Source organism: Onychomys torridus, chromosome 8 (assembly GCF_903995425.1).
Source record: "Onychomys torridus chromosome 8, mOncTor1.1, whole genome shotgun sequence".
In the NCBI taxonomy this organism is placed as follows: Eukaryota; Metazoa; Chordata; class Mammalia; order Rodentia; family Cricetidae; genus Onychomys; species Onychomys torridus.
The window spans coordinates 67,838,668-67,860,150 of NC_050450.1; the positions used below are offsets into that span (position 1 = coordinate 67,838,668).

At 39.0% G+C, this 21,483-nt stretch overlaps 2 protein-coding genes across 7 annotated transcripts in view; one reads left to right on the plus strand and one right to left on the minus strand.

Annotated features, from left to right (window-relative positions):
• Nucleotides 1-21,483, plus strand: part of Nf1 (neurofibromin 1) — a 257,122-nt gene that overhangs the window by 162,194 nt on the left and 73,445 nt on the right. The gene's annotated exons all lie outside the window — the stretch shown is intronic.
• Omg (oligodendrocyte myelin glycoprotein) lies at nt 16,297-19,084 on the minus strand. The gene is made up of 2 exons (XM_036195410.1): nt 18,909-19,084; nt 16,297-17,978 (listed from the first exon to the last, which is right to left on the minus strand). Exons 1-2 carry the CDS (start codon nt 18,912-18,914, stop codon nt 16,650-16,652), a joined length of 1,335 nt encoding a protein of 444 aa, XP_036051303.1. The 5' UTR covers nt 18,915-19,084; the 3' UTR covers nt 16,297-16,649.

Consider the following 21,483-nt stretch of genomic DNA (forward strand, 5'->3'; position numbering starts at 1 on the left):
GGGGTCCAGCCCCCAATAGCCTTTTCCCAGAGTCCGTGGAAGAATCTACAACCAGCTAATGAGCTAATCTTTGATGATAACAAATGAATCTACATACACAAAACTCTTTAGTCCATTTACTTTATTCTTTTTTTCTGCTCTCATACTTAGCTCATTTCTTGCCTGATTCTCTTTACACTTTTCTGCTGTTCTTCTAATTTCTACCTTCATTCTCGCATCTTAGTTCTGCCCCCATCTAGTTCTTTCCATCTTAGTTCTTTCCCATCTTGTTCCTTCCCATCTAGTTCTTTCCCATCTTAATTCTCTGTCCTAGCCCCCCTCAAGTTTCTGAGGTTTTCAGTTATATACACCCATGCAGTCAGCAGTAGTCTGGCCAAGGCAAGGTCACCAAGCTTGAAATCTTTCAGGGTCAAAAGGAGGAGTGATAAGATCCACACAAAGAGCAGTAATTGTCAGCTATCATAGCAACCCAAAAGGGAAGTTACTAATGGGGAATGAATCAACTAAGGGCTAAATTCAGTTAATAGATTGAAAAAGGGAACTTATGTGCTCAAATTATATTCTTAGAAGTGGTTAGGTAAATGTTAGAAGTCTGTAAGTCACTAAGTCGTGAGTAGAAATAAAACTGCCTTTTTTTCCTTTGGCACTGCAATCTGTCCATGCTGCACGTTTTCTGGCAGGGCGGTGGAAGTGTACTCAGTAACTAGGCAACCTGCATCATGGCCAGATGTACCTGGTATGTAAGAGCTCTTTAGTTCTGAGTTAATTGTTAAAGGGAGGTCTAGAACTAAAGCTTAATTAGCATATCCACGTAGCCTAGGTGATTGTCTCATTGTAAATTTTTATCTTCCCTCAGGAACTAACAGATAGTCTGGATGCTTATCTATCTGCAGTCTGTTCTTGGAAAGTCTGGGAAGTATCTCAGATAAAATACTTTCGTCTGGAGATGGCCCTGGCCAGATGTTGATAATGATGATAATTACAGAAAGGTCTAAAACTAGGGGTCTTGGCTGTGTGACTGCTCTTAGCACAGCTAGGGAATGTTATCCAAATACTTCAATTGTAGAGGGGAAATTGTACCCAGTGAATGATGATTCAACCACTCTGTTAGAATTTCTTGGGAAAAGAATCAAATGGGAAAGGTGCAGTAGCACACAAGAAATTCATTGTAGGAAACAGCTAATATATTCAAAAGCCGGTATCACCAAGACTCCTTGAGGTGTGGCTTTATCCTCTGGAAGAGCCCTGCTCTTCCTCCAGGTATTAGCTTTGCTAGAGTCAGCTGAATTCACATTTCTGCAGCTCGCAGTAGTTCCCGTTTTTTCATTTAGTAAAAAAAGGAGAATGTTTTATTCTCTCTAGGGCAGCGAGTAATATGCATAAATTAATGTTTGGAGATGACTGGAGGAATTATAAGTAATGATTTTTAAATTAATAATCAGTAATTAATACTGATAGTTAATCAACATTTGTATCAATAATATTTATAATCAAAATATATTTATAATCTATATAAATGGCAAGCTGAGAGTTAGTTTAACAATTTAATAGGTATAGTTGTATATAATTAGAATATCTCTGTGTGTCCCCCCATTCCAAAAAAAGGAGAGAGGGGTAATATAAAAAATCTATCATTAGCTGCTGTGGCATAATATGGTCAAGCACGTCTAAATATTATGATTTTGAGTTATCAAAAAGAAATGGTTAGTTTAGAATATTAACTATCTGTTAATCTTTGACTAGTGGTATTAATTTGGTTAATCTGTATTTTAATGAAGCATTGTTAGATAAAGAGTTAACCTGAATTAGTCACAAGCTTCTCTGGGACCAAGGCTGTAGTTGAAGTTGACCTAATAATTCAAATTTGTAATCAAGGCAATATTAAACCATTTAGCTATGAGAGGGCAATATCAACATGTGTCAAGGTATACATAGCAAGATTTACATACAGAGCAATTATCAGAAGTACATAAGGAAAATATTTGATAGCATATACATTTCAGGATCATGGACAGAAATTTACATGATTAATGATAAAACATTTTTAAAGGCAGTCCATTCTCTGGGTAGGAAAGTTTCATAAGCACAAAGGAACAGGGAGAGTGACATAGGAGTATAGAATTTGCTCATGGTTGCTTCATGCTGACATGGGGTGAAGTTGTGGGTTCTGAAGGCTGGAACTCAGTGGAAACCTGGGAAGAGCAGGCTTTTTCATGTGTTGCCCATGCAGGCAATGATTGAATCAGTCTGTGCTGAGAGGCAACCAGGAGTATGCAGCGGTACCCCCTGGTGTGTGGGCTGTATGACGGGGTGCAGTTCTGCAGCTAGACAGCACATCTGTGGTCCAGAGGATGACAACCTGTAACTCTTTAAATGATTAGAATTTTGGCTGGAACAAATATAAACAGTAGAACATGCAGTCAAGGGGAAACTTTTTTCTTTGTAACAACTTATTCATAAAGCCAAGGCCCGATTATAAAGAATCTAGAGGTGAATAACAGCCTGTACTCAGACTGACAGCTTTAGAGCACCTCTATTCTGGAGCGGACTGGCTATGTGGTCTCATCAAGCCATCCAGGATCTATAAATGTGAGTCAGCATCCTCTGGAAACATGCAAGTATATCCACTTCCACTAACATGTATGTGCCACACTTCTAAAGCATGTCTGATTGTAAATCCTTTGTTCCTTAGCATCTCATACACATCCTTCCATAGCTGTACTGTTAGCCTTTCTCTAAGATTGCTTAGCTAAAGCAGAAGGTCAGAAGCTGCTTTGTTAAGAGGCTGTATCCTACCTAGCCTTAGCTCTTGAGGTCTGGCTCCTAGTAGATGTGTGTGAGCTTGGATAGACTGTGGGAGCTAACTAACATCAGGCCAGTTGTCAAGGAGACTCTGGAGCGTCAGTTCTCAACCTTGGGGTCACATATCAGATATCCTGCCTATCAGATACCTACATTATGATTTTTTTCACTTCTCTTTATTAAGAAATTTTCTACTCACTCTACATACCACCCACAGATCCCATCTCCTCCCTCCTCCCACCCTTCAGTCCTCCCTCCCAAGCCACCCCACATCCCCACATCCTGCAAATCAAGGTCTCCCATAGGGAGTCAGTAGAGCCCAGCACACTGAGCCTAGGCAAGGCATCACATTGCAGGCACCGGGCTCCCAAAAGCCTGCCCATGCATCAGGGACGGATCCTGATCCCCCCCCAGCCTAGGTGCCCCCCCAAACAGTTTGAGCCAAACAACCATCTTCTGTATCCAGAGAGCCTAGTCCAGTCCCATGGGGGCTCTACAGCCACTAGTACACAGTTCATGGGCTTCCACTAGTATGGCTGGTCATCGCTGCATAGTCCTCCCATCATGATCTCAACGTTCCCTACCTGCAGAATCCCTCCTCTCTCTCATTGATTGGATCCCCAGAGCTCAGCCTGGCACCTGGCCGTGGATCTCTGCATCTGCCTCATCAGTCACTAGACAAAGGCTCTCTTAGTCCAATAGGGCACTCACATTATGATTTATAACGGTAGCAACTTACAGTTATGGAGTAGCAATGAAATAATTTTATGGTTGGGGCAACCACAACATGAGGAACTGTATTAAAGGCTTGCAGTGTTCGGAAGGTTGAGAACCACTGCTCTAGAAGCTGGCAAAACAGCAGAGTCTGCCCATAAGACTTAGAATCAAACACACACCCTGTCTATCACCTCCATTGTGTGGTAATAAAGTACTACTGAGACTGTTTTCCAGCTGGTTTTTAATGTCATGGTAGAATCCTTATTAGTCGTCATGGTGCATAGTAAGTAACATCTGTAAAAGAAAGTTCCATACTTGATACCTTGTCCCTCACTTTTGCTCCAGTTATACAAACCACCTCACCAGTGTCCTCTGCCTACCCTGGCAGACTGCCATGCCTTCCATTAATAAAGGCAAACTGAACTTTCACTTGGCTTGTCTCAGTAACCCCAGTCTGAGTCCTCTAAAGCAAGGTAGCTCCCCCAAAATAAGGCTGCATGTGTGTGTTACTGATTACAGAATTCATCCTTTTAAAATACAGTTTCGTGGGGTTTAGCATATTTTGAGTTGTACTTTCATCACTGCTAGTCAATTTTAAAGAATTTGATTACTCCCAAATAAACCTTAAAGCCATTAATGAGCACTCTCATTTCCTCTTTCTCCCTAGCACCAGATAGCTACTAATCTTCTTTGTGTCTCTGTGGGTTGCATATCATAGATGTTTCATATATGTGAATCAGACAGTATATGTTCCTTTGTGACTTGCTTCACACATATTTTTCAAGGTTCCTCTGTGTTGTAATATATATGAAAACTTCATTTTGTTTTGTATCTGACCAATATTCCATTGTATTACTATAGGACAGTTTATTTTTCTTTTGTCTGGTTATGAAATTTTCTCTGCTTTTTGGTCATTGTGCATAGTGCTGCTGACACTTCTCTGTGTTTGTGTGGGGGATCTGTGTTTTCAGATTTTGAGATCTATATCTAGAAGTGGAGTTGTTGAAACATAATCAATTGTTAACCTCTGAGGCCCTGACTGAATTTTCCCACGTGCATGTACCATTTTTTCTTCCTTCCTAGTGCATGAGAGTTCTGGATTCCCCACACCCTGAACACATGCTTGCTGTTAGCTGTTTGTCTAGGCAAATTCTGGTAAATCCTTCCCCCTCTAAACCACAATGGGTTCTATTATCATTTTCTAATGACCATGTCAAAATTCAATTTTCTGTTTCTATATTAGACATTTAGTTCCTAGGTTTTAAATATCTTTATGTGGATACTTAGGGAATCGAGCGTAGAGGATGGAATTTCATGGAACAAGTGTCAAATAGACCTCAATTTTGTTTGTTGTATTCTATTTTTGAGATGGGGACTTGCTTTATAACACAGACTGATCTTGAAGTCAGGATCCTGGCTCTGTTTCCTGGGTGCTAGGATTATAGATGTTGCCACCAAGCCGGATCTAACCACTTTTTAATGGCACGCATATCCAAATTTAAACTTGCTCATTTAAATTACAGACATACATGGTTTTGATTTGAAGAAAGAATACTTCATTTAATTAATGATTAGAATTGGAGTTCTAGCTAGGTGTGGTATTGCAAACTTGTAATTCCAGCTACTCAGTAGTTTGAAACAGAAAACATGATTTCAGCTCAGCCTTATTTAGATCCTACATCTTAAAAAAAAAAAAAAAAAAAAAAAAAAGGAAAAAAAGTAGAATTGATGTTTTTAAAGTGGGCTGGAAGAGTTCTTAAGAGGTTCTCTTTTCTGTGACCCTTGGTTTGTAGGAACAGAGTAGCCCTGGTGTTCAATTGCATTGCTTTACAGGGCTGCTTTAGTGAGTGAGACATACGGACTGACCTGGCAGTTCTAACTTAAGGCGTGTTTTTAAAAAGTGGTTAGTGGCTATAAGCCGGCTGCTCCTCTATTAAAAACGGGTGCTTGAATCAACTGCTTTTTAGTGTATACAGACCTTGAAAGTAAATAATCCTGAGAATATTGACAAGGTTTATTTAAAAGTATATTTAAGGGCCAAGACTCCCCTGGGGATTCATTTAAACCTGGTGGATTCAGTACAGGCAGATCCAGTCCCCTCCTTCCAGGCTGAGCAAAGTGTCCCTGTGTAAGCCCCAGGTTCCAAAGAGCCAGCTCATGTACTATAAGGACAGGTCCGGGTCCCACTGCCTGGGTGCCTCCCAAACAGTTCAAGCTATATTTAATTGTCTCACTTATCCAGAGGGCCTGATCCAGTTGGGGGCTCCATAGCTTTTGGTTCTTAATTCATGTGTTTCCATTAGTTTGGCTATTTGTTCCTGTGCGTTTCCAGTTGTGGTCTCAACAATTCACGCCCTTACAGTCCCTGGAGCTCCACCTGGGGCCTGGCCCTGGAAGAGATGAGAATGGAGGGGAGGGGCTGGGGAGAAGGTGGGAGTGGGGGCGGGAGGGGATAGGACAGGGGAACCCATGGCTGATGTGTGAAATTAAAACAAATATAATTTTAAAAAGTATATTAAAATTTAGCCGGGCGGTGGTGGCGCACACCTGTAATTCCAGCACTCAGGAGGCAGAGGCAGGTAGATCTTTGTGAGTTCGAGGCCAGCCTGGTCTACAGAGTGAGTTCCAGGAAAGGCGCAAAGCTACACAGAGAAACCCTGTCTTGAAAAAACAAAACAACAAAAAAAAGTATATTAAAATTTAGAGCAAATAAGTGAGAATAAACACATCCAATAGATGTTGGTCTCTACCCGAAGAGATGGTGTACTTCCAGCTGTGCTGCCTTTGAACACAACGTTTTAGGGAAATAATTAGGGGCGTGGAGGGAAGCACTGTCAAAGTCGGAAGCACATTCTTTTGGAATGTGGCAGAAAAACATGCTTGACCTCTTTTGTTTCGTTTAAGATGACAAAATACTAAGTTTAATTACAATGATGTTTGGTTCTTTTTCAGTGTAATTTAAAAACTGCTTTTGTTGTTTTCGGGTTATTTTTGGTTTTTGTTTGTTTGTTTTTGTTTTTGAGACAGGGTTAAAAACTGCCTCTTGCTGAGCAGTGGTGACACACGTGTTTAATCCCAGCAGGTGGATCTCTGTGAGTTTGAAGACAGCCAGGGTTACACAGAGAAACTGTGTCTCGAAAAACAAAACAAAACAAAACAAAACAAAACAAAACAAAAGCAAAAAAAATTTTTTAGACTTAAAACTGCCCTTTCATAGGTTATTTGTTTGGTTCTTGGGGGGTGGTGTGGGGGGGAGGTCCTAAAAATGGTTTTAGTAATTATGGAATTGCTGGAGTAAGTAAAATGACTTAACATGGGTGCTTTGATGAAATATCAAAATTTAGGTGTATCACATGATGTTTATGCTTAAAATTAAAATCTATTACTAGTCATTTTATGATTTATATTTTTTCCTAGTTTAAAGTAAAAACTCCTTAATTCTCCAGTTAATTTGTTTGAAGGAAACTTTTCCTTTCATGATGTGCCTGTAATTCATACTTAATGGCATATAGCTTTCTGGTACAATTTTAAGTCAAGACAAAAGACTTAGAATCTTTCATGAAAGCAAGAGAGCTGGGTTTTGGTGGTCCAAACCTGGAATCCTAACATTGGGGAGGCTGAGGCTGGTTAAAATAATGAGTTCAAAGTCAGCATATACTGGATAGCAGGACCTCCCTTCTGAATCAAAACAAAAAATTGATATGCTGTTATAGAAAAACCATATCATGAGGAAGTATTAGCCTCTACAGTTATTCTTTTTAAACAATTACTTAATTGTCATTGGTATGAGGAAATACAACTGAATATTGAGTATCTACACAATAGAGCTGGTAAATGGCTGTGGCTGTGTGCCATATACTCTTATACTACTTAATATCTCCGATGTGTTAGTGGTCACTGAGGCTTTGGTTGGCAAATGATAGCTTTCCCAGTGGTTATTGTGGTATATGGCATCTTTGTTTTCCCTTACTGATGATTTGGTGTTTCCCTTCTCTCTACTTGATGAAAAGCCATTAAATCTGAGCTTATTTTCTGTTGAGGCAAGCATTTGGTAGTCATTCAGACTCCCTCAGCTTTTAGAAGGGTTCGTTGTGTTTGAACTGTGACCATGGACAACAAAATAATGCAGAATAAAAAATTGTATTTCCTGTTGTGATTAGCCTGATGACCTGAGTTCAGATCCTCAGAACCCATGCAAATGCTGATAGCAGTGGAGTCCAATGTACTCCCCAGCACTCCTGGAAGGATGGAAGGTGGGAACAGGGAGAATCTCCTGGGAGCCCAGGAGCCAGTTAGGCTAGTGTATGCAGCACAGCAACAAACAATAAGAGAGACCCTAACTCAAACAAGGTAGAAGTCGAGGACCAATAGGTAAGGTTATCTGACCTCTGTATAGCTGCATACACACACACACACACACACACACACACACACACACACACACACACGTGTATTTTTTATGAGAGAAACAACAAATCAGCTATTTGAAATATAACTGTGAAGAGGAAATTATATGCCATTATGAGTTCAATCATTTCTCTTTCTGAACTCATTAATGACCTAACATTTCTTACACAGGTTTAGATCTGGGCAGATGGCTCAGCAGTTACCAACTCTAGCTACTCTTACAAAGGACCTAGGCTCAATTCTCAGCACCTACATGGCAGCTCTCAACTGTCTGTAACTCCCATTCCAAGGAATCCAATACCTTCTTCTGGCCTCACTGAGTACCAGGCATACATACCTGTGGCACATACAACATAGTGAACAAAAACACATACAGGCAAAACATCCATAAATATAAAACAGAATAAAATTCTTGTGATTAAAACAAAGGTTTATGCAGCTTCCCCAGAGTGATTAATACCTATTTAACCTATTTCTCTGTGTGTGTTGTGTGTATGTGCATGCGCATGTGCACACATGCAGTTAAACATATGTGCACATACATGCAGAAGCCATAAATTGATGTTGGATGTTGTTTTTTGTTACTCTCCCTCCACCTTGTTTTTGAAACAGTCTTTCCTGGCCCTGGTTTGGTTAGACTGGTTGATAAGGCAAGCCCCCAGGATCCTCCTGTCTAGGGCTGATAGTATAGCATGCTGTCACACTTAGCTTTTTACGTAGGTCCTGGGGACCCAGATCTTTGTGCTTGCTCAGAAAGCACTTTACTGACTGGGCCATCTCCCCAGACTCTAACCCAGTCCTTAAAACACCATTGTAGAATTTATATGTAGAATTTAAACTACTTTTAAAATCAGAACACTATCAGTTAACAAGATAACAGACTTTAAATGACAAAACTTAATCCTACCAGGCAGTGGTAGTGAACGCTTTAAATTCCAGCACTCGGGAGGCAGAGCCAGAAGGATCTCTGTGAGTTTGAGGCCAGCCTGGTCTACAGGGCGAGATCCAGGACAGGCACCAAAACTACACAGAGAAACCCTCTCTTGGGGGAAGAAAAAAAAAAAACTTAATCCTGTTCTTTCTATTAAACTACAGTGTACAGCTAAGCAGTTTTGCTGTTGTTGTTGGTTTTTTTTAATGTGTGCATATGTGTGCCTGTTTGATTTCTGTACTTTGTGAATAGCCTCAACAAATTCAGAAACAAAATAAGTGTTTTTATCTAGTATTTCTCACCTAGTTCTTTAACACATTTAATGGATGGAAGGCAATTGATCCAAAATGGCATTTCTTAAAAGTTGAGCTTCTTAAAGTCCTCACTTTGCCCTACAGTTTTCAGTGTGTGAAACAAATGAATCTGCTTAACACATTAATACATGAGGTGACAGTAGCTGTCGCCCCCTGGCCAACTTCATTTGAGCAACTTGCTCTACCAAATTGTTCAGGAATTTTCAGAATGAATAACAATTAACAACTATGTAGAATTGGTTCACATGTAACTCTACACTTCTATGAACTAGTTTCTTACATTGCAAGTAGTACCCTAGCCAGAGCCTTCGTTTTGATTTTATTTTCCCCTTTGAGATTAGTGGTCTTGCTAAGTTGCTCAGGCTGACTTTGACTTTAAGCTTGTCAGCCTTTCAAGTAGAGATACTGTGAGTATATTCTACTACACTTTACCTCCTTCATTCTTAACTCTTCCTGCATCTCTCTCAGGACTTTGCTTTGACCTAAGTGGAAGAACCATAGATTCTAGAGCAGACTTGACTTGTCATAAGTAGGTCATCGTTAGTGCACTGGTCACTTCTTTGATCTGTTCCTTTTGGTTTTTTTTCTTTTCTTTTCCTTTTTCTTCCTTCCTCCCTCCCTCCCTCCCTCCCTCCCTTCCTTCCTTCCTTTCCTTCTTTCTTTTTCTTCGTTGTTGTTGTTGTCAAGACAGGGTTTCTTGGTGCCTATCCTGGATCTCGCTTTGTAGACCAGGCTGGCCTCGAACTCACCGAGATCCACTTCACTCTGCCTCCCGAGTACTGGCATTAAAGGCGTGCTTCACCACCGCCTGGTGATGTGTACTTCTTATTGCTTAGGAATTTAGATAAAGATTATCAATAAAGGAAACTTGAGCGAAAGAACATCAAAACTGAAATACAAAGGATGAATAGGGTTGCCAACATAAGAAGAGGGGCATATAGAATCCCTGAGAGCCTGGTGGCCAAAGAGAGCATAGTGAATGTAGAGACAGGTTTGGTTTGCTTGGACTATATGAGGCTATATGAGGGTGCTGGGTTTTGATTCATAGCCAAGTTACTGTCCAAAAGAATCATGCCATTATGTAAATATGGCTATTGTATTGTTTTCCCCAGTACTGATTTTTTTCCATAAGTTTTTTAAATTGCTTATTATTTTAAAGATTTTAAGACATCACATAATTTTATTGTGTTTCTCAGTTATATGGCTGGCCATATTCTCATATTTATTAATTATCTTGTTTCCTATGTTATAAAATTCTGTTTTTGTCCTTTGCCCAGTTCTGGAAATTTTTTTATAGTAACAGTCTCCTTTATAGTATTCTATTTTAATATTTTTAGCAGGTTTGATATTCCAACATAAAGAATTTAGAAGGTTTGTATTGACAAATATATTGACGATTTCTTTTTAGTTTACTTTGTGGTGTATATCACATGAATTGAATGTTAAATTGAAGTGTCTCCCAATTTTCTTAATTTTTTATGTGTATGAATGTTTTGCCTGCGTTTATGTATGTGCACTACTTGGATGCCTGGTGTCCAAGGAGGTCACCAGAGGCTGTCAGACCCCTTAGAACTGGAGTTATGGATGGGTGTGAGCCACCCTTTAGGTACTAGGACTCAAGCTCAGCTCCTCAGCAAGAGCACCAAGTGCCCTCAGCCACTGCTCCATCTTTCCAGTCGGTGTCTTCCGACTTTCCCGCACTGCTCATTGGATCTTTCCCTGTCCTTTTGATCTCTGGTTCTTTTTATCCTAAAGTAACGATGCTTAAGAAATGGTGTGTGCTGGGCACGATTTTAGATACCGTGTATCATCATATTTTCTTCGTGTAACTCTAATGTGACACAACTAATAGTGGTGTAATAATGTTGCACACTAATGGACAGCTTGTTGGCTGGGCATGGGGTTGTAGGCTTGAAACCCCAGCACTCAGAAAGCTGAAGCAGGAAGATTGGGAGTCTGAGACCAGCCTGGGCTACCTAGTGAGACCCTTTCTTAAAATTCATATGTGTAGGCCCAAAAGATGGCTCAGTGGGTAAAGGTGCTCACTCCCAAGCCTTATACCCGAGTGTGCTCTCCCAAACCCACTTGATAGAAGGAGAACTGACTTTGAAAAAGTAGTCCTCTGACCTCCACACATATGCACTCTGTGAATCTCATTCTCTCTCCCTCCCTCCCTCCTTCCCTCCCTTTCTTCCTCCCTCTCCTTTTCCCTCCCTCAATAAATAAAATGTTAAAAATATTTTAGGAGCACACATGCCAAAACACAGGTACAGAATGTCTGTCGTGTGGGGTTCTTTCTTATGTGCTCTGCACTACTAGCACTCTTTGCTCCTGTATTGTGACTGCCCTGGTGTGCAACTGTGTGGTGAGTTATGTGCCTGTGTGCACAGATGCTCAGTTAAGCCCAGGACCTCTCTTTTCAACTCCTACCCTCTGTCTTACTATGATTGATACTAAGATATGTCTATAATTTTTTCTACATTTGGGAGTGAATTTTTTACCTGTTTATTTTTCCAAGTGACCCAAGTATTTTATGTCTTATTTTAAAAAGATTCCCAATATAGTGCTTGTCAGAAAATGCTTAATTCTTAAATTATACTGTCAATAACTGTAATTTTATGGTAACTAGATGCGTTATCTGTTTGTATCAAGATGTGTCTCCTGTATGTAGCCTTTGATATGTTCAAGATACCAGCTAAATATGGTTGAGTGAATGAATAAATTGGTATATCTGAGCTTATTACCTCACATTAATGTTTTCTGCATTCACCCATTTGGTTCTGTGTGGATGTTATTTCTTTGTCATTATAGTTTTTCCCTTTAATTTTCTAACTATTTTGACCAACATATGAAGAAATCATTTATGTCTTCTTATTTATTTTGTTGTTAAAGTTGTTTCTCAAAAATGTTCACAAGGTGTTTTCAATAAGCAATTATTTTATCTGTTTAGACTAAGAATTTAGTTTCTTATTTTTTTTAAAGACTTTATTTATTTACTATTATAGAGTGTTCTGCCTGCATGCTAGAAGAGGGCATCAGATCTGATTACAGATGGTTGTGAGCCACCATGTGGTTGCTGGGACTTGAACTCAGGACCTCAGGAAGAGCAGTCAGTGCTCTTAACTTCTGAGCCATCTCTCCAGCCCAGTTTCTTATTTTTTTTTTTTAAAATAGTTATCTGTTTATGTGTTTTGTTCTAGAGTATCCCAATAATGGGATTTTTAAAAGTATATTGATTTTTTTCTTTTTCTCCCTTCCCTCTCTTCGTTATTTCTTATTTTAATTGTTTTAGATTTTTGTACATGGCTCTTTTGCCTGCAGATATGTATGTGCACCATACATGTGTCTGGTGCCCAAAGTTCAGAAGAGGGTATCAGATCCCCTGGAACCGTAGTTATGAATGGTTGTGAGCCACTGTGTTGGTTCTGGGATCCAAACCTAGCCCTCTGTAAAAGCAACAAGTGCTCTTAACCTCTGGGCCATCTCTGCAGCATCTGATGTGCACATGTGCTCATGTGTGGATGTGTGTGTACATGTGTGCCTCAGCACATCTGTGGAAGTCTGAGAACAGCTGCATGAAATTGGCTCTCTCCTTCCACCCTGCCTGGGTTCCAGGGATCAAGCTTAGGTCTCTCGGCTTGCACACTAAACCTCTTTACCTATTGACTCTTTCTCTCTGGCCCCAAGTATTGTTTTACACGTTGGCTGATAGTGGACATCACTCACTCTTTGTTGTGCAGCTGATGTTTGCAGTTGCCTATCCTCCTCAGGGGCTTTCATGGTGCTCTAGTCCTGGGCCAGTTGTACCCAAATGGGTGTCTGTGCAGCATAACTAATGTCAAATAAGCCTTTTCTTCTCCACTTAAAAATGAAACCAAACAAACAAAATTGTTGTTTTTCACCAACGTGATGTAAGCTGGTGGTTTACTATTTGTGGATAATGTTTACTTATTTATTTAGAGATAGGATTTCTCTATTTAACCCTGTTCGTCCTAGAACTCACTATGTAGACCAGGCTGGCCTCAAACTCACTGGGATACACCTGCCTCTGCCTTCCAATTACTGTGATTAAAGGTGTGCGCCACATGGGCTTTTACATTTTTTTTTCCTGGAACTGAGGACCGAACCCAGGGCCTTGCACTTGCTAGGCAAGCGCTCTACCACTGAGCTAAATCCCCAACCCTACCTTTTTTTTTTTTTAATACACAATTTTTAAAGTATAACCTTATGAACAATTTTAGGTGTCTCTTCTCTGACTTTTTTTGGTATCCTTTAAAGGAATTTGTTGTTGATTCATAGCATCATCATACAGGATTATTTATAACACATGTGAATGCCAAGACACTGTGAAAACTTTATGTGCATTATGTCATTTAATTCTCTCGAGATAAAAAGCAACACTGTTTTGTCAACCCATTTCATAGATGAGGAGAAGGAGTTAGAACAATAAAGTATTTTGTTGGTTGTACTGCTAAATGACAGAAGTGAGTTTCTTACAAAATTAGAACAAAGCCTCAGGGGTGTATGTATAGATATCTATAGACTAAATCTTTGTTGGTTGATGATATCCTAAGTTGAAAATGTGTTTAATACACTTACTTTATATATGCTTAGAACCCTTATATTACTTTATAATTGGCCAAGTCATTTAACAAAAAAACATGATAAATCATCATACATGCTGACATATTCCTACATGTATTTATACACATGAACTCTAGGAAGAGATACAAGTAACACCATTTTAAAATATTTAGGGAGTAATAATACAGTAGCATTGGGAAATTAGCCCTTTTTGAGCCCTCTTTGATTAGTAATGATACAAATATAATTTCCTTAGAGGGGAAGTATTCTAATTACTTTAAGGCTAGATAATACCTCTTCCTAAGACATAGTCACTGTAGTTGACATATGTTCTACTTGGAATTTACCAAGTTTTTCCTCTGCATTTTGCAGACATGTCAGTCAGGATGATCTAATCCATGGATGCTGCTAATGTTATACTCCATAATTATACTTTCTTGTTATTGTCCCCATAGGAACTCTAAGATGTTTGGCATCCACAATGAAAAAGTTAGTTCTGAAGATTCTGGTCTTGAGAAACTCAGTGTGTCTCTTGAAAAAACCAAAACAAAGCAAACCACATATATTATAGAGCAGGCACTATGTAAGCAGTTAGCCTCAGTCAGGGACGGTGAAGATTGTTTTGGAAGGGAGAACAACAGCATGCCCATTTGAAGAAGTAATGCATTCTAAAAATCATTAGGTGGTAGTGGCACACACCTTTAATTCCAGAACTCGGGAGGCAGAGACAGGTGGATCTCTATGAGTTCGAGGCCAGCCTGGGCTACTAAGTGAATTCTAGGAAAAAGGTGCAAAGCTACACAGAGAAACCCTGTTTGGGGGGAAAAATCATTTTAAGGGGCTTTTCTTCATAATGAGATTACTTAATATAGTGAGACAAGTTTTTAGAGGCAGAAAAATATTCAAAAGCTACAGTAGAGACAATATAAGTAAGGATTCTTATTGAAATATCCTTGTAATTTTCCATAAGCGTAAGCCTTCTTTAAAAAAGAAAAAGAAAAAGAAAGGACAGGCATGGTGGTGCACGCCTTTAATCCCAGCACTTGGAGGCAGAGGCAGGTGGATCTCTGGGAATTGGAAGCCAGCCCGGTCTAGTTCCAAGCTGGCCAGTGTTACATAGTGAGACCCTGTCTCAATACAACAGTGAAAAAAGGTATGGAGAAGAGTTCCGTTACTGTTGTTACTTTCCTTTCTGAATGGAAATGTCCTTAAGTGGCTTAGGAGATGGCTCATTGGCCAAGAATCCTTGCTCGTCAATTAAGCAAGACAACTGGAATTGGAGTCCCCAGCACCCATTAAAAAAACCAGGCATGGCTGCATGGGCCTGTAACCCCTAGCTAGCATTGCAGTTTGGGTGGGAATAGACAAATCCGTGAGAGCTCATTGGCCACTTAGGCTAGTCAAAATGGCAAGCTTTTGTTAGTGAGAAACCATGTCTCAAGCCAGTGATGCAAAGAACAATGGAGGAAGAGAAAGATAACAAATGTGTCCAATCTCACATGCACGCAACCTGTACATACAAACAGGGCAGGATGCAGTTATAGTCTTCATCTAGGAAAGAAGATTATCTGAATTTTTTAGGAAAAAGCATACCAAGTTACTTTTGTACTCTCCCCAAATTTAGAAATGCTTGAAGTTAGATTCTTCTTTGTATCTCACCAAGTAAGTGCCTTTTTTGTAGCTTACCCACTTTGGATGTGGTATTTACATTTTAATTTAGCCTATGTGTAGGCTTCTTTTGTTGATTCTCAGCTGTTAGGTTTGTTACTAATTCATAAAGTGAAGTACTTTCCTATTTTGTCCAAAATTCTCAGTATTTTGTTCTAGGTGGAGTCCAGTGCAGTGAGTGGATGTGGAGTAGCAAATCTGTCCCCTGCCCAGCCTTGTCGTTAGTCCACTTTATTAGATACTTACCTAGTTGTAGCACCAAAGGAATCCCACTCACTCCTTCCTTCCCTCCATCCCACAGGCTCCCTCAGAATGACCCAAGCTGTTAGACTCCATGGTTTGAGCCCCAAACTAATCTTACTTTAAATTTGGTAGATCAGATTATAATTTCTGATTTTATAAAGGATACATTTCTCCTATAGTAGTAAATATTTAATTTTTATTAATGGTCTATTAAATATGCATGAAAACTCTTTAGTCCTTAAACTAAAGCTTTTTATCCTTTTGTTTTTAATACTTTTCTTACATGCAAAACAAAGTTAAATTTTCCTTGTTAAAATGCAAAGCCAAGTGTCTCCTAGTCTTTTGAAGAGCATTTGTCCATTATATAATTTGTAAAGTAGCCAGCAGTTCCTCAGAAGCAGGACATCATTTAGATTTAAAACAATTCAGGCTTGTGTGTAAAATAATGATGTGGTATAACTATTTACAGAGTGGCAGCCTTGGTTGTACTTTAGTGGTGAAGTCCTTGGGTGTCCCACATTTTATCCACCTTACAGGCCTTATCAGAATTCCTAGAGCAGAAATGTTAGTTCATCTCAATTCTGCTAAATAGATTGTTATAATAATGTCTAGACAACCAAGCAACAAAGCTATGAGCATAGACCTTTTATTTTTCCCAGACATCGACAGTGTAAACATACATAAAATACATATTAAAGTTTAGATGCTTTTTGTGGTTTGTGCAATAAGTTGAAGCCTTAAAAAGGAAACATTTCATTTAAAAAAAAGTCATTAGTTTTACTTAAGACAGTAAAATAGCAGCAAGTACCAAGACATTGTGCACTTCTTTTAATTAAGACAAGTTACTTTGTTTACATCAAATTCAGAAATACAAGACTGGCTTTCTTGAATACATAATATAGCTTTAATCACTGGTTAGATAGGGGCATATTTTCCCAACTATACATCAGAAAGGAAGGCTTAGTTTCAGAAACTGCAGACCCTCAACTAGACAGCATGACCACAGCATTGAGCATAAAGAGAAGTGAAGCATTTACTTTCCAAGTACTAGCCACAGAAGGTAACTGGGTCTTTACATTTGCAGTGGTTTCTTCCCTCCGTAAGTTGAGGGTTGTGCTTTGTTGAGGCATTTCAGAGTAGTTATTTGGCATGCCACTAGTGATACTTAGGGTCATGGGTGTTGGGGATGACTTTGTTGCACTAGTGAGGCTTGTGTTTGCCATCGTTCCGTCTTGAAGGTAAATAGTTAGAGTTGCAACTGCTGCTTCGTGTGAATTGGTCATTTCTGAGGCTGTGTCTTCTGGATAGGGCACCAAATCCTTATCAGTGCTAGCAAAAGTGGTGTCTCTGCTTAGTGTGACACCAAATGTTGTTTCCTTTCCTCGATAGTGTTTGGGTGTTTTGGTCACTTTGGGTTGAGTTACCATACTCAAAGAGTTAATGGTGTCCACTGTCTGCATCCCACTGATAGTAAATGAGCTTGAGGTAAATCCAGGAGGTGTGGGGTACATGCTCTTTTCCTTCAGAGAAGATACTTGGTCAGAACAAGGAGTCCCTATCACATGGGCTTTTGTTTCCATTATCCACTTCAATAAGTAAGTAATGTTTTCTTTATGGTCACATGACCACCTGTTATTATGAAGTGTTATCTCTTGCAGCTGCAAGAGTTGGTCAAAAGACTGAGCTGGAATGAATGTGAATTTATTGTTGTGTAGGTAAAGATGTGTGAGATTTGTCAGGTTTATTAATGTCCCTGGAAGGATTTGTGTCAATGAGTTATTAGACAGGTCCACAATATGTAGTTTGGAAGGCATGTTGGTTGGAACTGTCCAAAGTTTGTTACTGCTGAGGTTCAGAACCTCAAGACTTCTTAGAGTATTTTTAATAAGAACAACTTTTTCCAGCATATTCTTAGAAACATCCAGGTATTTAAGGTTCCACTGATAAGCAGTATCAGATTTGTCAAGAAGTTTAATATTGTTGTTAGCAGCAGACATGTTCCAGAGAGACCGAGGTAACTGAGCAGGCAGACTTTCAAGCCTGTTGTTTGAAATATCCAGGGTCCTCAGATTGGTATATTGGGTTAACTGGTTATGCAGATCAGTAAAGTGGTTATAAGACAAGTTTAAATATATAATGTTCTCTTGCAGTCCAGGTGGTAATGTAGTCAAGTTTCTGCCTGAACAGTCCACATGCCTGTGCCTCTCTGTGCATATACATTGGAGAGGACAAATGCATAAAATGCCAGGCGTGAGAAACAGAAGGATGAACAGGCAGGAAGACATTTTCAGTATCTGATATTCCATCAAAGCCTGAAAACAAACAGATACATCCTTCTTTTAATATGCAAATACACTTTCAGCATCTGCATGGGTCAGTTAGCATTCGCCAAAATTTTCAATAAACCTCCTTGTTGTTGAGTCCTTTTATAATTGTTCCAGTGATTAAACTAACAAAGCTGCCCTTCATTTATAGTCCAAATGCCTAATCCTTCAATTGGGGCTATGTGGTAGTTGGGGGTGGGGGAATTGAGGGAGAGAGACCAAGAAAAAAAGAGACAGAGATAGAGACAGAGACAGAGACAGAGACAGAGACAGAGGGAGAGAGAGAGAGAGAGAGAGAGAGAGAGAGAGAGAGAGAGGTTCTCCTGCTTTTTCTTCCTTATTTTTATTCCTTACCATATTTGTTCTGATTTATATTCTCAAAGCCGTAATAGGAAGAATAGCATTGTCTATAAATGAGGATCTTTATAGTCTTACTTAGGCTGTTACTATTTTTGATAATATGTTTTCTGATTCAGAAAAAAAATGGCTGTCGTATCTGTTTTTCTTAAATCTCTGCAGTATTGTAAGACACAATATGTGTGTAGTTTAAGATGTTAAAACAGTTATATTAAAACAATTTTTTGAAATTTTATCTTTTCATAGATAACTACATCCTGGTAAAACATTTTAATGAACTCAGAAAAATCAAGACTGATAGCATACCTTTAAACCTCACGTTCTGTAAAGTGATTTTTCCCCCAGTATATTTCAGTACTGATTCTAAAGGAATACTGATATATGTATTTACAAATGAGTGGACATTAGAAAGAAAAGCTCAACTGTTACTGCAGCAGATTTTGGTGCATGCACTTGTTATTGAATATCTTCAATCATAACATTGGCTTAAAAAAAAATAAAAACGAAAGATAAGGGTAAAAATCCAAAGTCAGTCTTTTACCAATTTAAGTAGCTGCTTACCATCATGTCGTCTTCAACATCAGCATCTCGTTTTCTCCCGGAAACTTGAGGCTTAAAGGTCGGCTTGTTCTGGGGAGTCTGAAGGGTTTCTGTCTGTGGGCTGTGCTTGCCTGCTCAGCTGCATTGTGTTGCTGTGAGCTGAAGCTCTGCAACCACCTGATCAGCACCACATAGGAGGACTGCAGGGCTGTCATTGGTGCTGACTCAAATTTATTGCAGGAGGTGCATACGCAACAAAATGGACATTTCTTTTCATCGTAGGCTTGAAGACACCTTCATAGCTGCAGTCTGCTACTGGGTGGGTGCTTCGTGCAGATTAGGGCTGGCCTTTACTTATTCCTATGTATTTCTCTGAGCTTGGCTTGCACATTTAACATTTCCTTGCTGTAATTCTTGTTAAAGCCTCTACATTCTTTTTGTCTGTGGAAATGTTGAAAACGGACTTAACCTTCTTTGTGAATTGATTTCTAGGATACTAATTGAACTGTTTTTAATCTGTGCATTTTTGTTCTTATCAAAAATGGTTCAATTGTCATGTAACCTTTTTATATGTCATGATAAAAATTTCTTGATTTTTATGTCTTCATCATGGTTATTATTATAATATTTAATTAGCTTTTCAATTTTATCAACCACTTACACGTTTCATCTTACCTTTTAGGGAGCGCAGGAATTCTTCCATATGGTTATTTTGTTTTTGCCTTCCTGATATAAAGGATCATGTGACTAATGCTACCCACAAGCCAGCTACATGTCCCCACTACTCATGCCCTCCCACCCTTTCCTTAGTGCTGGGGTCAAATCCAAGATAAGCTACATTTAAAATGAGGATGCTAGACTTTAAACAAACAAACAAAACAAAACAGGTCTCACTGTGGATCCCTGGTTGGCCTGAAACTCACAGAGCTCTGCCTGATTCTGCTTCTCAGTACTAGGATTAAAGATGTGCACCACCACATCTGGCAGATACTAGATTTTTTTTTTCCTCCCCAATACGTGACTTAGTTATCTGTTCAAATGGTAAAATAATAATGTATTTTATATATTTGAGTTAGATGGAGGTTTTGTTTTGTTTTGTTTTTCCCATAAAAATTGCTTTGGATGGTATGGATAGAGTATTGCTTTCTCTAGAGGTATTTTGGGACTATACAAAAGACCATTAATTTGATTTATTTTATGACTAACAGTATCAAAGCTGGAGAGTCAGCACAGACCTGTAATCCCAGCATTCAGGAGGTGGAGGCAGGAAGACAAGAATTCAAGACCAGCCTAGAATAGATGAGACCCTGTTTCAAAATATAAAATAAAACCAGTATTTTCTAATTATTTATTGACTCAGTGTTTCATATTTATATTTTATCTTTCCCAGAAAGTTAATAGGTTTTAAAATATATGCAACAATGTTTGTAAAAAGATAAAACCATAATCAAGAATTTTGTAAAATGAGATTAAATTTATGGTATCTTAGGTAGACTGATTATATAAATAATCAATTAAAATTTAAATCTAATTTACAAAATGACCATTTTACTTTAGGAAAGAAAATGAGAAAAATTGTGATATATTTATTTTCAAATTGTCACCATTTTAAAACCAGCAGTAATTGTCCTATTACATGAAAATGTGTAGGTACTAAGTAGTTTGTGTCCTCTCCCTAAATTCTATGAACTGTTATTTGTATCTAGAAAGGAACTGATTGTATTGAAATCTATAGTTTATCCTCTTAGAGCTATCCTATAGATAAAAGTTTTTAGAGTTTTATCTATAAGGAGCTACCTTTTAGATAAAACTAGTGTTCCTCGAAAAGGATCTATGCTTCAGAAATCTGCACCAGTAGAGGTTGGTATTGATTCGATGTTTTATCACCACTTGACTTTGAGTCTTCATTTGGACTTTAGATTCTTGTATGGATTTCAGAATCTACTCATCAGTCATGATCCTTAAAAGTAATGTTTGAAATACTGCATTCAGCATTTGAAAGTGAGACTGCTTTGCTTTTGACAGCATTTGTGTTAGCTCATGTACCCACCACTATACTTGCAGGGAAAAGACTAGGATCAATTTGCCAAACCCTAAAATCTCTCTTGGGAAGACACATTGTGCCATTATGGAAGTGGAGTTACCTAATTGACTTAGACTGACCAGTACTTTGATTTGAAAGAGAATGTCAGGTCATAAATTAGTTAATGGTTCAAAACTAATTTAACCTTAAGTCTGTATTAATGACTCTGCTGGCACTGAGACAGAACACCTGACCGAAGCGACTGAAGAAAGGAAGCATTTGTTCTAGTCACATCATCAGGGAAGACCTGGGGACTGGAGTGGCTCAGTCAGCGTCCCAGCAGCAGGCCATATTCAGTGACAGACAGGAAGCAGAATCCATATCAGAAGCAGGAGAAGCAGAACCAAGCTATAACTCTCAAAGCTCACCCTTAGTGGCCTTGAGACCAGCAGCTGACCCCATGCTCCAAGGGTGTTATAACCTCTCCCCTCAGCACTACCAACAGTGGTCCAAGTGTTCAAGCACATTAGGATTGGATCCCGCTGGGCAAACAGTGATGTTTTTCATTTCATT